At 38.4% G+C, this 11,965-nt stretch overlaps 1 protein-coding gene across 1 annotated transcript; it reads left to right on the top strand.

Moving 5' to 3' along the window:
* The first annotated feature begins 976 nt into the window (after positions 1-976).
* On the top strand, positions 977-1,399 carry LOC130712280 (tropomyosin-like). The gene has a single exon (XM_057562114.1). The coding sequence runs from the start codon at positions 977-979 to the stop codon at positions 1,397-1,399; it is 423 nt and encodes a 140-aa protein (XP_057418097.1).
* The last annotated feature ends 10,566 nt before the right edge of the window (positions 1,400-11,965 follow it).

Genomic DNA, 11,965 nt, shown 5'->3' with positions numbered 1-11,965 from the left:
CCTTATCTACTGCACGTGGGTGAGGCTTGTTTACTCTGTTTAAAAGTAATTACAAGCACTGGAAGGGAAATTTTTTTAAGCTGAAAGAAACCGAAAAGTGCAAAGATGTGTTTTATTTTGATGAAGGAAGCCCAAGATTTCCATTTTATTGGACCGACAAACCGGCGACAATCATTAAATTTTCTGAGGAAGAATTGGTAGATTGCAGGTTTTTGTCTAGCATAAACTTGAACCTTACCGAATTTTTAATTGCCCACTTTGAGAATAGGCTGGGCAAATATGTGGGTAAGGCTTTAAATCTTAAAAATGTTATCCTTTTGTTTGTTACATATTAAAACTTACTAAATATTTTATTCTTGACAGCGGAAATGACTCGCCTATCTGAAGAAGACATCCTTTAATTCCGCCAAGAGCATAAAGCGGCAAAGGAAAGAATGACCCTCGCAAATATGTGGGTAAGGCTTTAAATCTTCAAAATGTTATCCTTTTGTTTGTTACATATTGAAACTTACTAAATATTTTATTCTTGACAGCGGAAATGACTCGCCTATCTGAAGAAGATATCCTCTAATTCCGCCAAGAGCAGAAAGCGGCGAAGGAAAGAATGACCCTCGCAAAATCCCTCACTGATGTTGATGCTAGGAATTCTGGTACGGAGACGAATCAGCCAGCAAAGAAAAAGAGAAAGAACATCACGGCTGATAATCAAAGAGAAAAAGCTTCCACCCAAGCCTCCATGGACAAGTTTATGGTGAAAGGGTCCCCTGAAGTGTGATACGAATATGACTCTTCAAGCGCTCCGCCAGCCACCTGGAAAAACACTTTGAAGGAACTCGAGGAACTTACTTCTGAAGAGGTTACCTCTCTATGGGATTCGAAAATCAATTTCAATTTGCTTGTGGAAACCAACTTGGTGTTTGAAGTTGACCGGGAAAAGATAAGATAGATTGGCCTTCAAGAGGCGTGTCAAGCTGTCATGACAAAGGGCTTGGAAATTTCTGCCCTGTCCAAGATGATTGAGTTGGAAACGAATGGCTTTAATGGTCTTTCTACTGCCAAACAGCTTGAGGACAAAGAGAAAGAAAACACTAAGTTGAAGAACACCATGAAGCTGTTAGAGAAATCTAACATAGTCAATGAAAAGAAAGCCACCGATCTGGCTTTAGAACTTGAAAATCTTAAGAAGAAACTTGAAGAGAATGACTCTCATCTTAAAGCGAAAAATGAAGAAGCCGCCAAGCTAAAAGATGAGGCTCAACATTTTTCCTCTGAAATTGAAAATTTGAAGAATACCAACGACAACCTCACTTTCGAACCTTCATCTCTGAAGTCGTCCATTTTGGAACAACTTGAAGCCGGCTTTGAACGCAAAAAGCCAAATCATTTTCCTCAACCCTGATCTGCCTATCAAGTTTGAAGGCAGTGGTCCATATGCTCGAATTGTTGAAGGGAAGAAGAAGAAGAAGAAGAAGAAGAAGAAGAAGAAGAAGAAGAAGAAGAAGAAGAAGAAGAAGAAGAAGGAGGAGGAGGAGGAGGAGGAGGAGGAGGAGGAGGAGGAGGAGGAGGAGGAATGAGGAAGGAGGAAGGAAGAAGGAGAAGGAGAAGGAGAAGGAGAAGGAGAAGGAGAAGAGGAGGAAAATATTCAACAATCACTTAGCCAAAAGCACGGAACTATTCGTATGTTGTTGAATAGAAATAAGGAAAACCGATCTTTTATAATTTTGTCATCATCTAGTTGTTTTCAAATGGGACCATTCAACAATGTAAAATATCACAATGGGATTAAAGAAGAAATTAATCAATTTAAAAGAAATCATAAAGAAGAAGAAGAAGAAGAAGAAGAAGAAGAAGAAGAAGAGGAGGAGGAGGAGGAGGAGGAGGAGGAGGAGGGGGAAGAAGTAGTAGTAGAAGAAGAAGAAGAAGTAGTAGAAGAAGAAAGAGGGTGAAGGAGAAAACCGTTAATCCTTCGCCAGAATTATTTCAATGTTTTATGTTCCATTTTTGTATTTGTCATGTTTGTTTTAATGTTGTCTTTTCACTTTGCTCACCCCTTAGTGTAATGCCTCCATTCGTACTTTATATCAAATATGTTCGTATTTTATGTTATATCAATTCTTAGCATTTCGTTTTTACTAACTTAACAATAAACAATAAATTTTCTCTCTATTCAACCGTAAAGTAAATCACTACAAACTAAACTTAATCTCCAAATCCTGATCATAAGAAGGATTTAAGACATTATCCTCCTAAAAAAAGTCTTTAAACACTAAACCTTAGATCTGGAATTAACTAAAATTACTCCTCGCTATTCAACATTAAATAATCATGACAGCTTAAAAACTTATAATAAAATTATGTAATTTGCTATGTACTTACCTTTCACCGGTAGGCTTTCATAATCAGGATTCCATGAATTATGAACTTTGCAAAAGCCATCACCATTTTGATCAACTATTCTTTGAATTCATAAGGCCTTTGCATTTTTTAACTTAATCAAAATTTTAATCAGAAGTTCATTTTTCCGACATAAATATTTGCTCGCTAATGGAGACTTATGCTTAATTTGGACAAGCTTAATCCAAATTAAGGTTGTGCTTATGAATTCGTGGCCAAACGCTCTAGTTTTAAGAGACTCTAGCATCGCCCAATTGATAGACGTAAGTTGAAAAATAAAACAAACATGTTGCACAAGCAATTTTTAAAGATTATGCCTCGTTAAAAACTCTCTCGCCTGGGGTAGAGAAAAGAGTGCATACCTATTATTCATTATATTATGTACAATGCCTCGTTAAAAACTCTCACTTTCGGGTAGATAAAAGAGCACATTGCACTAAGTCTTAACAAACAAACATAATCTGCACACGAAACATGAAACATACACACAACGATATACACATAGTCTTCACAACACAACAAACAACTAAACAGAAAAACTTCCAACAACTTGGTGTATCAACTGTAATAATAATGGAGATGATGGGCGTTCCATGCTCTGGGAACCCTTCGTCCAGATAATTCTTCCAAATGATACACCCCTTACCCCAAGTCACGTAGGATTCTGTAAGGTCCTTCCCAATTAGGTGATAACTTTGAATCATCTGGTCCTTTAGCCTTCCTACGCAAAACCATATCACTAACTTGCATATGTCTAGGGACCACTTTGGAATTGCAACACCTCTCAGATCTCTGTTTCACAGCCGCTTGCCTCAAATGAACTTCTGCTTGCAACTCTTCAGCCAAATTCAGATCCACCAACTTGTTTTCATCATTATGGTCTTCATCATAAGTGGCGACTCTGAAAGTCATATCTTGAATCTCCATTGGGATCATTGCATCCACGCCATAAGCAAGCTTGAAAGGAGCCTCGACAGTAGTATATTGTGGTGTTGTATTGTATGCCCATACTACTCTTATTATCTCGTCAACCCATAATCCTCTTGCTTCGCCCAATCGCTTTTTGATGCCATTCATAATTACTTTATTTGCAGCCTCCACTTGTCCATTTGATTGTGGATGCTCAACAAAAGCAAACCTCATCTCGATTCCCATTTCACCAAAAAAATATTTGACCACTCTGCTTGTAAATTGAGTACCAGTGTTAGAAATGACTGTAGCGGTCACACCAAATCTACAAATCAATTTTCTCCAATAAAACTTCTTGACTTTTTCAGCAGTTCTCTTTGCCATTGACTCTGCTTCAGTCCACTTAGTGAAATAATCCACTACTACCAAAACAAATCTAACTTGTGAACCCGTCAGAGTGAAAGGTCCTAGAATATCTACGTCCCACATTTCATAAACGAATAAACAACGCATGTAAGTAAGGTCCAAAAGAGGTTTTCCTACTCCAAGTATCAAGGTGTCATTTTAAAATTCAAGGTCTTCTCATCTTTTGCCCAAAAACAACCTTTGCACTCAAAATGACCGATAAGTCAAAACGACCATAAACTGTACAACAACTTTGGTGAATTTTTAAATACATAAAATACACTCAGAAACACCTAATATTTTTATCATAGAATCTTCTCCATGTTTTGTAAATCCCTGTAAATTTTCAAGTCGAAATTCGAAGCAAAAAATTCAGGGAAAATCAAAGACTACCAGCAGTTCGTGAAAAACTAGACAGCTTAACTCATGTTCACTAAAAAGCGTATAACTCGAGCTACAAAAATCGGAATGACATGAAACCAGCGGGAAAATTTTTCTAACGTCGAGACGCACATTTCATATGAAGAATATAGTGGAAAAGACAGACACGATGAATACAAAATTGACAGGTCAATCAAAGGCAGTTTATGAAATTTCACATTATCCCTGAAATAGAGAAATACGAACATGATCTGAGCCTTCCCTCATCGCTGGCCGGACCTTCATGGAGGCTGGAAAATACGAAATTACAATTTAGAACACATAACTCAAGTTGAGAAGGTTAGGGTTTTCAAAGGGGAAATCCAAAATCGACAAGGGAAATCACCTCTTAGTAGTGATTCGGCTTTGGTTTCTAGAATAGGATATCGAGAGCTTCGAGAAGTTGCCTTCCTTTTTTAGAACGGAGCTCGCCAGAGAAGACGGTGGTGGCGGTGGTGGCGCTCACCGGAGTCAACGACGGCCGATCATCAAATCGGTTGAAGGCTTTTGCTCCCCTTACGCCAAGGATCGTCATGTTATAGTCGATTTTTCGATTGGTCGCCGGAGTTAACAGGAAAACGCATTTGAAGGCGGCGCCGGCGACAGAACCTCGATTCGGAACATGCGTTTTGTTGTGGATGTCGAAAGGGTTCCAACGATACTAAACTCGCTGTGAACAGAGGCCTAAGGACACCGGAATCGAAGAGACAAGTTGGCGACGGCGGTAGCGTTGTTCTTCTTTGTTTTTCATGTTTTCTTGTCTTATTGGTGGTGATGAGCTTCGATGGATGGCACATTGTGGATTGGGTAACTTGCTCGGCCATGGAGAAAGAGAGGAAAGACTAAGGTTCTCATGGAAGAAAATGGGAGGTGGTGGCGGTCTTGGCAGTTTCATGGTGGTGGTTCGATCATGGGTGGAAGAAGAGGAAATATGGTGATGATGGTGAGGGTGGGTGCTGCCATGGTTGTTGTAGGTCGTGAGAAGAGTGGTGTGTGTGGAGAGGAGGCGTGATGAGGGTGGGAGAAGAAAACATGGTGGCTGTTATGTGAAGAAGGCAAGGTATGGTGATGAGAAGAGAAAATGGAACACGGTGGTGATGGTGTAAAAGAGAAGAAAAAAAGAAACAAGGTGAGGAGTTGTTGTTGCAGCAAATTAAAAAATGAGATGTACGGGAGTGAGAGCAGCGTGAGTAGTCAGAATATTTGGGCCAAAGAAAGGGCCAAACAAAGGAGATGATTTAAAACTCGGGGGATAAAACTCCACATTGGGCTAAAGAGCAAACCATAAGTGGACCTGTAAGACCCTAATTTTATTAGTATGATTATTATTATTTGAGATGAATAATAATTGTAAAATTCTAGTGAAGAATGTGTTTTGCTTGATTGATGACGTATATGGAATTTACTATGTTGAGATGAATGAGATTGAGTTTTATTATAAAAGAGGAGAATTATATTTATTTATTTATTTATTTCAGTTTTTATTTAATAAAATTGAATTAATTTCAATTAAGCATGTGAAGGGAAGAAAAAGGGTTTTGGAAACCCTAGTTTTTGTTGTGGTCGCCGGCCACTTAGAGGGAATGGGCGGTTTTGCTTTGACTTTTATTCTATTTTAATTAGTAATTAATTAAATTAATGAGTTGGGTTGGGCTTGGGATAGAAAATAAGAAAAAGAAAAAAAACCCTAGGCCTAGTGTGTGTGTGTGTGCCGCCGGTTTTACAAGGGTTGAGAGGGGAGAACTTCTTTTTTTTTTTCCACAAAACTGAATCAGAAGGTTCTCATACACTCTTTCACGTGAAAAACTTCAGAAAAGAAAAGAAAGGAACACTCTTTCACGTTCCAATCTTCCTCAGAGGAAAAAAAAATAGGGTTTTGAGAGAAGGAGAGAAAGAGGGCCGCGAGAGAGAGAAAGAAAGGGAGAAGCCGAGAGAGAGATCAAGGGAGAAGAAGATTCGAGCCAGAGAGGAGAAGCAAGGGATTGTCTTCTTCACACTTCATCTTTTCATCCTCTTTTCATTCCAAATACAAAAGGTGAGGGCAGATCTAGTCTGGGTAGAGTCTAGGCGATTATATGATGAAAATCCATGATTTTATGTGAAAAAGATGCAATTTTGGGTGAGTTATGCTATGGGGGATTTATTTGCATGATGGGAGACTTTCTTTATGCATGAATATTGTGCAATGTTTCTGTTTTTGCCATGCTCTTTACGTGATGCCATGATTTCTTGATAATCACATGTCAAAAGTTGCTATTTTTCACTACGTTGTATAGATCTGACTTGTGTTGTATTACATGCAATAGATCTGAATATTTGATGATATTTTATGATGAAACCTTTTCTGGATTTTGGCTTGAGAAACTTGATCCAACAAGATCAAAAATTTGGAAACCCTAGGCTTGAAAATTGGCCACGGCTGAACCCTATTTTGAGGGTTTCGGCGGATTTTTCTTATGTTCTTTTATCTATGTATTAGCCTGATGATTTGGTACTGAATTTAGTATTATGATTATGAGAACATGAACATGTGGTAAGTGATGTTGATTGGCCGAACCCTATGCTCTCTAAGGATGAGGCGTTTGTCTTGCTTACTAGATGAGAGATGTATGATGATTTGATGCTATTGTGAGAGGAAGGGATCAAACCCTAGACCTCTTAGTATTATGCAATGTATAATGTCTTAATAGCTTACTTCTATAACTTGACCTTGGTAGTAAAGCCTAGACAATGAGATTTCGCTTGCAAGTAGTATTGCATGGCTATAGTGCTAGAGTAGGCTATGGACCATGAGAACGATGGTGCCGTTAGAGACAAACAGTTACTTGCACGTGAGGGAGAAATTTATGAATTGACTGTGTGGTCTCCATGTGATGACCCTGACTGAGTCACGGGTTAGGGATTGACTGTGTGGTCTCCCCGAGAAATGTGGGTTGACTGTGTGGTCCCCTCGAGATTGTTCATCTGCGGGTGATCGTGATTGACCAAGGTGATGTGGTGGTTGTGAGATGGTGAGGATGTTAGCCTAACTGAACTATTAGGTTGCTAACTGAGATATGAATATATACACTCTTATTTATTCATGTGATAATATTGGATTTATGTGATTTACTTGTGCGTCTGGCATGAGATCTGACCCTCTACTATTTGTTATGTGTTTGTTCTGGGGGGGGCAGATGGTGCTGATCACGAGTTCGGTTCATTCTTGGAAACTAACACTCCGTGACGAGGAGAACGACGAGGCCTGGGTGACCGACTCACGCCAGGTACGTTGCATTTATGTCGGCGGTGCTACGCTTACGGGTCGTGACAGTGGAGGACGAGTCATCGAGGTCCAGGAGCTGGAGAACGGGAGGGTGAAGATGCCATATGCGCCCCATCGTTTCCAATTCCCTATGGACATGGGTTCCAGGACATCATCTGTGCAAGTATCTGAGGAGGAGCTAGATGCTTCGGAGGATATGGAGATCGCTTCTGAGCAGCCAGTAGCAGAGCCCAGTGCACCATTGATACCGGACCCAGTGGTCGACTCCGACGAGCAGAAGGCTAAGGATCAGGGAACGGCGCAGCGGAAGCTTATAGGGTTCTTCAGTCTGCTGGAGCCCGTAGAAGTAGATGAAGATGATGAGGAGTCCGAGTGACTTATACTTTTCTGTTGGGTTGAGAGACCGTTTAGCACCGTACTTTTATTTATCTTCTTGCTTTGGATATTTCCTTTTCAAAGGATTGATGTAATCTTACTTTGAGGATCTTTTCAACGATTATCTTTATTATGCCATGGATTAATTTTAATGTCGAGGTTTACGATGATTTTTATTCCGCAAGTTATTTGGTTAAGTTTTCAAGAGTTTCGCAATAAATGAACATTTGTCATTAATTGAAGATTAATAATTGAATCGACGAAAATTCTTTGCGAAAATGGGTTATTTGGTTATTGTGTGACACTCGAGAAATCGGGGCGTTACAGGACCATACACCACATCTTTCACCCAAAACCTTAAGGAAATGGGTGTATGGGTCCTCACACTTATAAACCACTCAAACTTATCCTTAAGTTCCAATGTGGGACTTACTCACACTTGAATTCCCAACAATCTCCCCCTTAAGCGTGAGTTTATCTCAAACGAAAGTTGGGCTTGTACTCAAACAGAACCTCAGAGGTCATCATTCTGGGCTTGTGCTCCTGAGTCTCAGAGGCCCATGGCCCATGGTCAAACAACCATCGGCTCTGATACCACTGTTGGGCCAAAGAAAGGGCCAAAGAAAGGAGATGATTTAAAACTCGGGGATAAAACTCCACATTGGGCTAAAGAGCAAACCATAAGTGGACTAGACACCATATCTTTCACCCAAAACCCACATTGGAACTTAAGGAAAAGTTTGAGTGGTTTATAAGTGTGAGGACCCACACACCCATTGCCTTAAGGTTTTGGGTGAAAGATGTGGTGTATGGTCCACTTATGGTTTGCTCTTTAGCCCAATGTGGAGTTTTATCCCCCGAGTTTTAAACCATCTCCTTTGTTTGGCCCTTTCTTTGGCCCAACAAGAATGAGAGGGAGAGAAGAGGATTGGTGGATAAGGGGACGTGGAGGAGGGAGAACTAAGGAAGATATGAAATATATTACTAATCGATACGGATTGATTTAGACAGTAAAGGATTTAACTCAAAGAGTTAAGAGAAAAATATAAAGGGGATATATAATTATACCAAAATTATGAGGAGCTCTAAAAATAAAAATATAGATTACGATCACTTTGAACAAATTAAAATGACTGATAGAACAAAGAAATAAGTGTAACTGAGTTAAAGAATAATTGTGAGACAATTAGAATAAATATGGCGTTGTCATATTATGCAAATAAGCTAAGTATCCTTCCATAGAAGATCGATACTTTCTCTGGGTTCATTTTAAATGAGAAAATGGTTTGAACGCAGTCTGCTTCAACATATGCCGCATAACTACATTTTGCAATTGACATCGGATGAGAAAACTTCCTTCATGAAAAATATTCCTAGTAGTGAAGGAATTAAGATAACGTGGACGGAATTCTTGAAAGAAGCTCCGAATGGAAAAACCTTTTGTTCAGGGTCTCACTTAAAGTCCCTGCGGAGATAAAGCCAAATTTTATCGGGTTTTCGAAATGTGAAACCTATCGAGCTTACAGTCGAAAGTTCCGTAATGGAACACACGTCAACAGAAAAATATCTTAAGGGTTCTTGCCGCTTTCGACTTATAACTTAAACAATGCTCTAGTAGTGGAAATAGCCTTTTTTGGACACTCTCAACCATAGTTGGGTGCGAAAATGACTCATGATATCACTCAAACTGACTATAGTGTCATAATTAAACATATATTGAGTAGTCTATAAAGTTTTACTTGACAAATCATCAAACTCTAGTTCAGGTTCCTCTCACACTTACACAACATCCTAGACGTGAGTCGGAAATTACTTAATAATTCTAATGCTAAAACCTGGGTCTTACACCCTTAGAAGAGAATTTGTACAAAGTTAGTTCTTGGAGGATATTTCTAAAAAAAAATTAATTTGTTAACTCCGACTTTGGCTGTATAATCATTTAAGATTGTGCTTTTGTGGTTTTTTTTCGAAAAAAGGAGAATATCATATCATAAAATGAGAGTCAGTACAGCCAGAAGCTAGAAAAAGCTAGTCAAAAAAGAAAACATAGGCAACGGTTACATAAGGCTAAAGCAAAAAGGAAAACAATGCCAAAGAGAAAATAAGAGAAAGACAGCAGAAAAAATACAGCAACAACAACTCTAGATTAAAGAAACACTACAAATAAAGGTTCTAATTCTAAAAACAACAGCAGAAGCAGTAGCTTCAAAATAAAACAACGGTTGTATCTCTTGGACCAACATAAACATGCAGCCGGCATCACAAGTGCGCTAGAAACTCAGCACAATCAGGTGGCTACCGCCACAGGAGAAGCTGGCAAGATGAAGAGAAAATCAGCATTAGAAGCTAAACCCATCACATCACATGTCTGGACCAAATATACCACAAGAAAACAAAACCTGAACTTTTGAAAACAATATGGAAGCAGAAATCTGCATTCAGTAAAACCGCATCTGATATCAGCAGCGAACAATCAGAGGAGAGAACCAACATAGGAGAAAAAATAAACCTGGCTAGCTACTGCTGCAGCAGGGACCAAAGTTCATTAGTTCTATAGCAACCCAACTTAGCTTGATAATCAGCCAATTGGTTTGATTCTCGGTAAATATGGGATATTCCGAGGCAGTACACTTCCACACATAGAAGATCAATAAGGTTCAGGTCTTGGATCAATTTCCAAGGTCTATTAACCTTGTTATTGACCCATGTAATAAATGAGAATATAAAAATAACCAGTATGGCTAATATCTAAATTCTTCTTCTCAAATTTGAATCATTCGATGTGATTTAATCCTTTAAAACAAATTCTCTTCGACCTTCCATTTAAGATATGGGTAAATATTTATTAAGAAAATGCATGGAATTCTCTAATGCTATCCAATGAGAGAATGCGTTTGAAGTTGGAGTTTCTTAACAATCCCTTTCCATTTGATCTCACTACATCTTATTAGCTACCCTTTTAAACAAATTTATTTTATAAGAATTGATGACCCGGGTGTTTAAGCTATTTTTCTAGTTTATTTCCATGCATTTTGATATATTATTTAGGATATTTTGGTCATTTTAGGTCACTCCATGATTATTCCATGCATTTTACTATTTTTATGTGGTTTTTAGTATTTTTATATATTTTTATGATTTTTATTTAGATTTATTAGGATTTAAGTTAATTTATTTTTAATTGATATGTTTTATTTTGAATTATTATCTTTTTAGTATTTTATTTTGATTTATTTTATCTTTTTAGGATTTTCGAAATAAAAGGAAAAGAGAAAATCAGGAATAATAGAGCTGATCCGGCGCTGCTGCTCCATGGAATCTACCACGCACCTGCGGAGATCCAGCGGTTGATATTCTCTGCCACGTGCTACAATCATGATGAAGGTCCACCGTAGGAATGGTGGTGCGCGGAACACTGGAATACATGCTTTAGGTCTGAACCAATTCGAAGATGACACGTGGCAATAGCAGGTTTTGGCTTATTTGAAAGGAATCACGTGATTGGAAACGGAAACAGAAGCAAGATCATATGACGTGATATTGTTTGCAATATTGGAAGTGATATATATTGGAGAACATATTGGAACGTAACTGATATTGAGAGCAGCTTTTGAGCCTTCTTCTTGGAGTGAACCCTAGCACCACTTTGAGCTTTTTGAAGAACTATTTTTATTTCAATAATTTATTTGATCATGGAAGCCATGCTTGGCTAAACCTCCGTAGGTACTTGGGGTGTCTGGTTTGATTCTCTTGACCTTATGTTTTAATTTAGTTTTTGACTCATGAATCATAGTGTTATTCATGAATTTCTCATCTTTTATATTTGAATCTTTATGCATGAAGATTAACTTTGCTATTTTGTATGCGATTGAGAAATCGGTAGAAAATAGGGATCCGGTGAGGAATTGATTAGGAACGCCTACACCTTAGAGATAAGGGTAACTTCTAATTGTGTTGGCTAGTAACTAAGTACTTTAATTCTCCAATTGAATTCGTCTAGGAACTAAGAGATTAGTGTTAGCAGTTTAATTGGGAGTTCTACGTAGTTAAGAGATTATCACGTAGAAACTTAGGCAAGCACCCTAAATAAGTTAGATAATTCATGAGTGAATTAGTCTATTAAGAACATAAGTGAAATTGATGAAATCCTACCCCAGGTACTTCCCCTTGTGATTGCTTTCAATACTGCGTACTTGC

Source organism: Lotus japonicus, chromosome 4 (assembly GCF_012489685.1).
Source record: "Lotus japonicus ecotype B-129 chromosome 4, LjGifu_v1.2".
In the NCBI taxonomy this organism is placed as follows: domain Eukaryota; kingdom Viridiplantae; phylum Streptophyta; class Magnoliopsida; order Fabales; family Fabaceae; genus Lotus; species Lotus japonicus.
The sequence above is the reverse complement of the archived record's forward strand: the minus strand, read 5'-3'. Positions and strand labels throughout refer to the sequence as shown.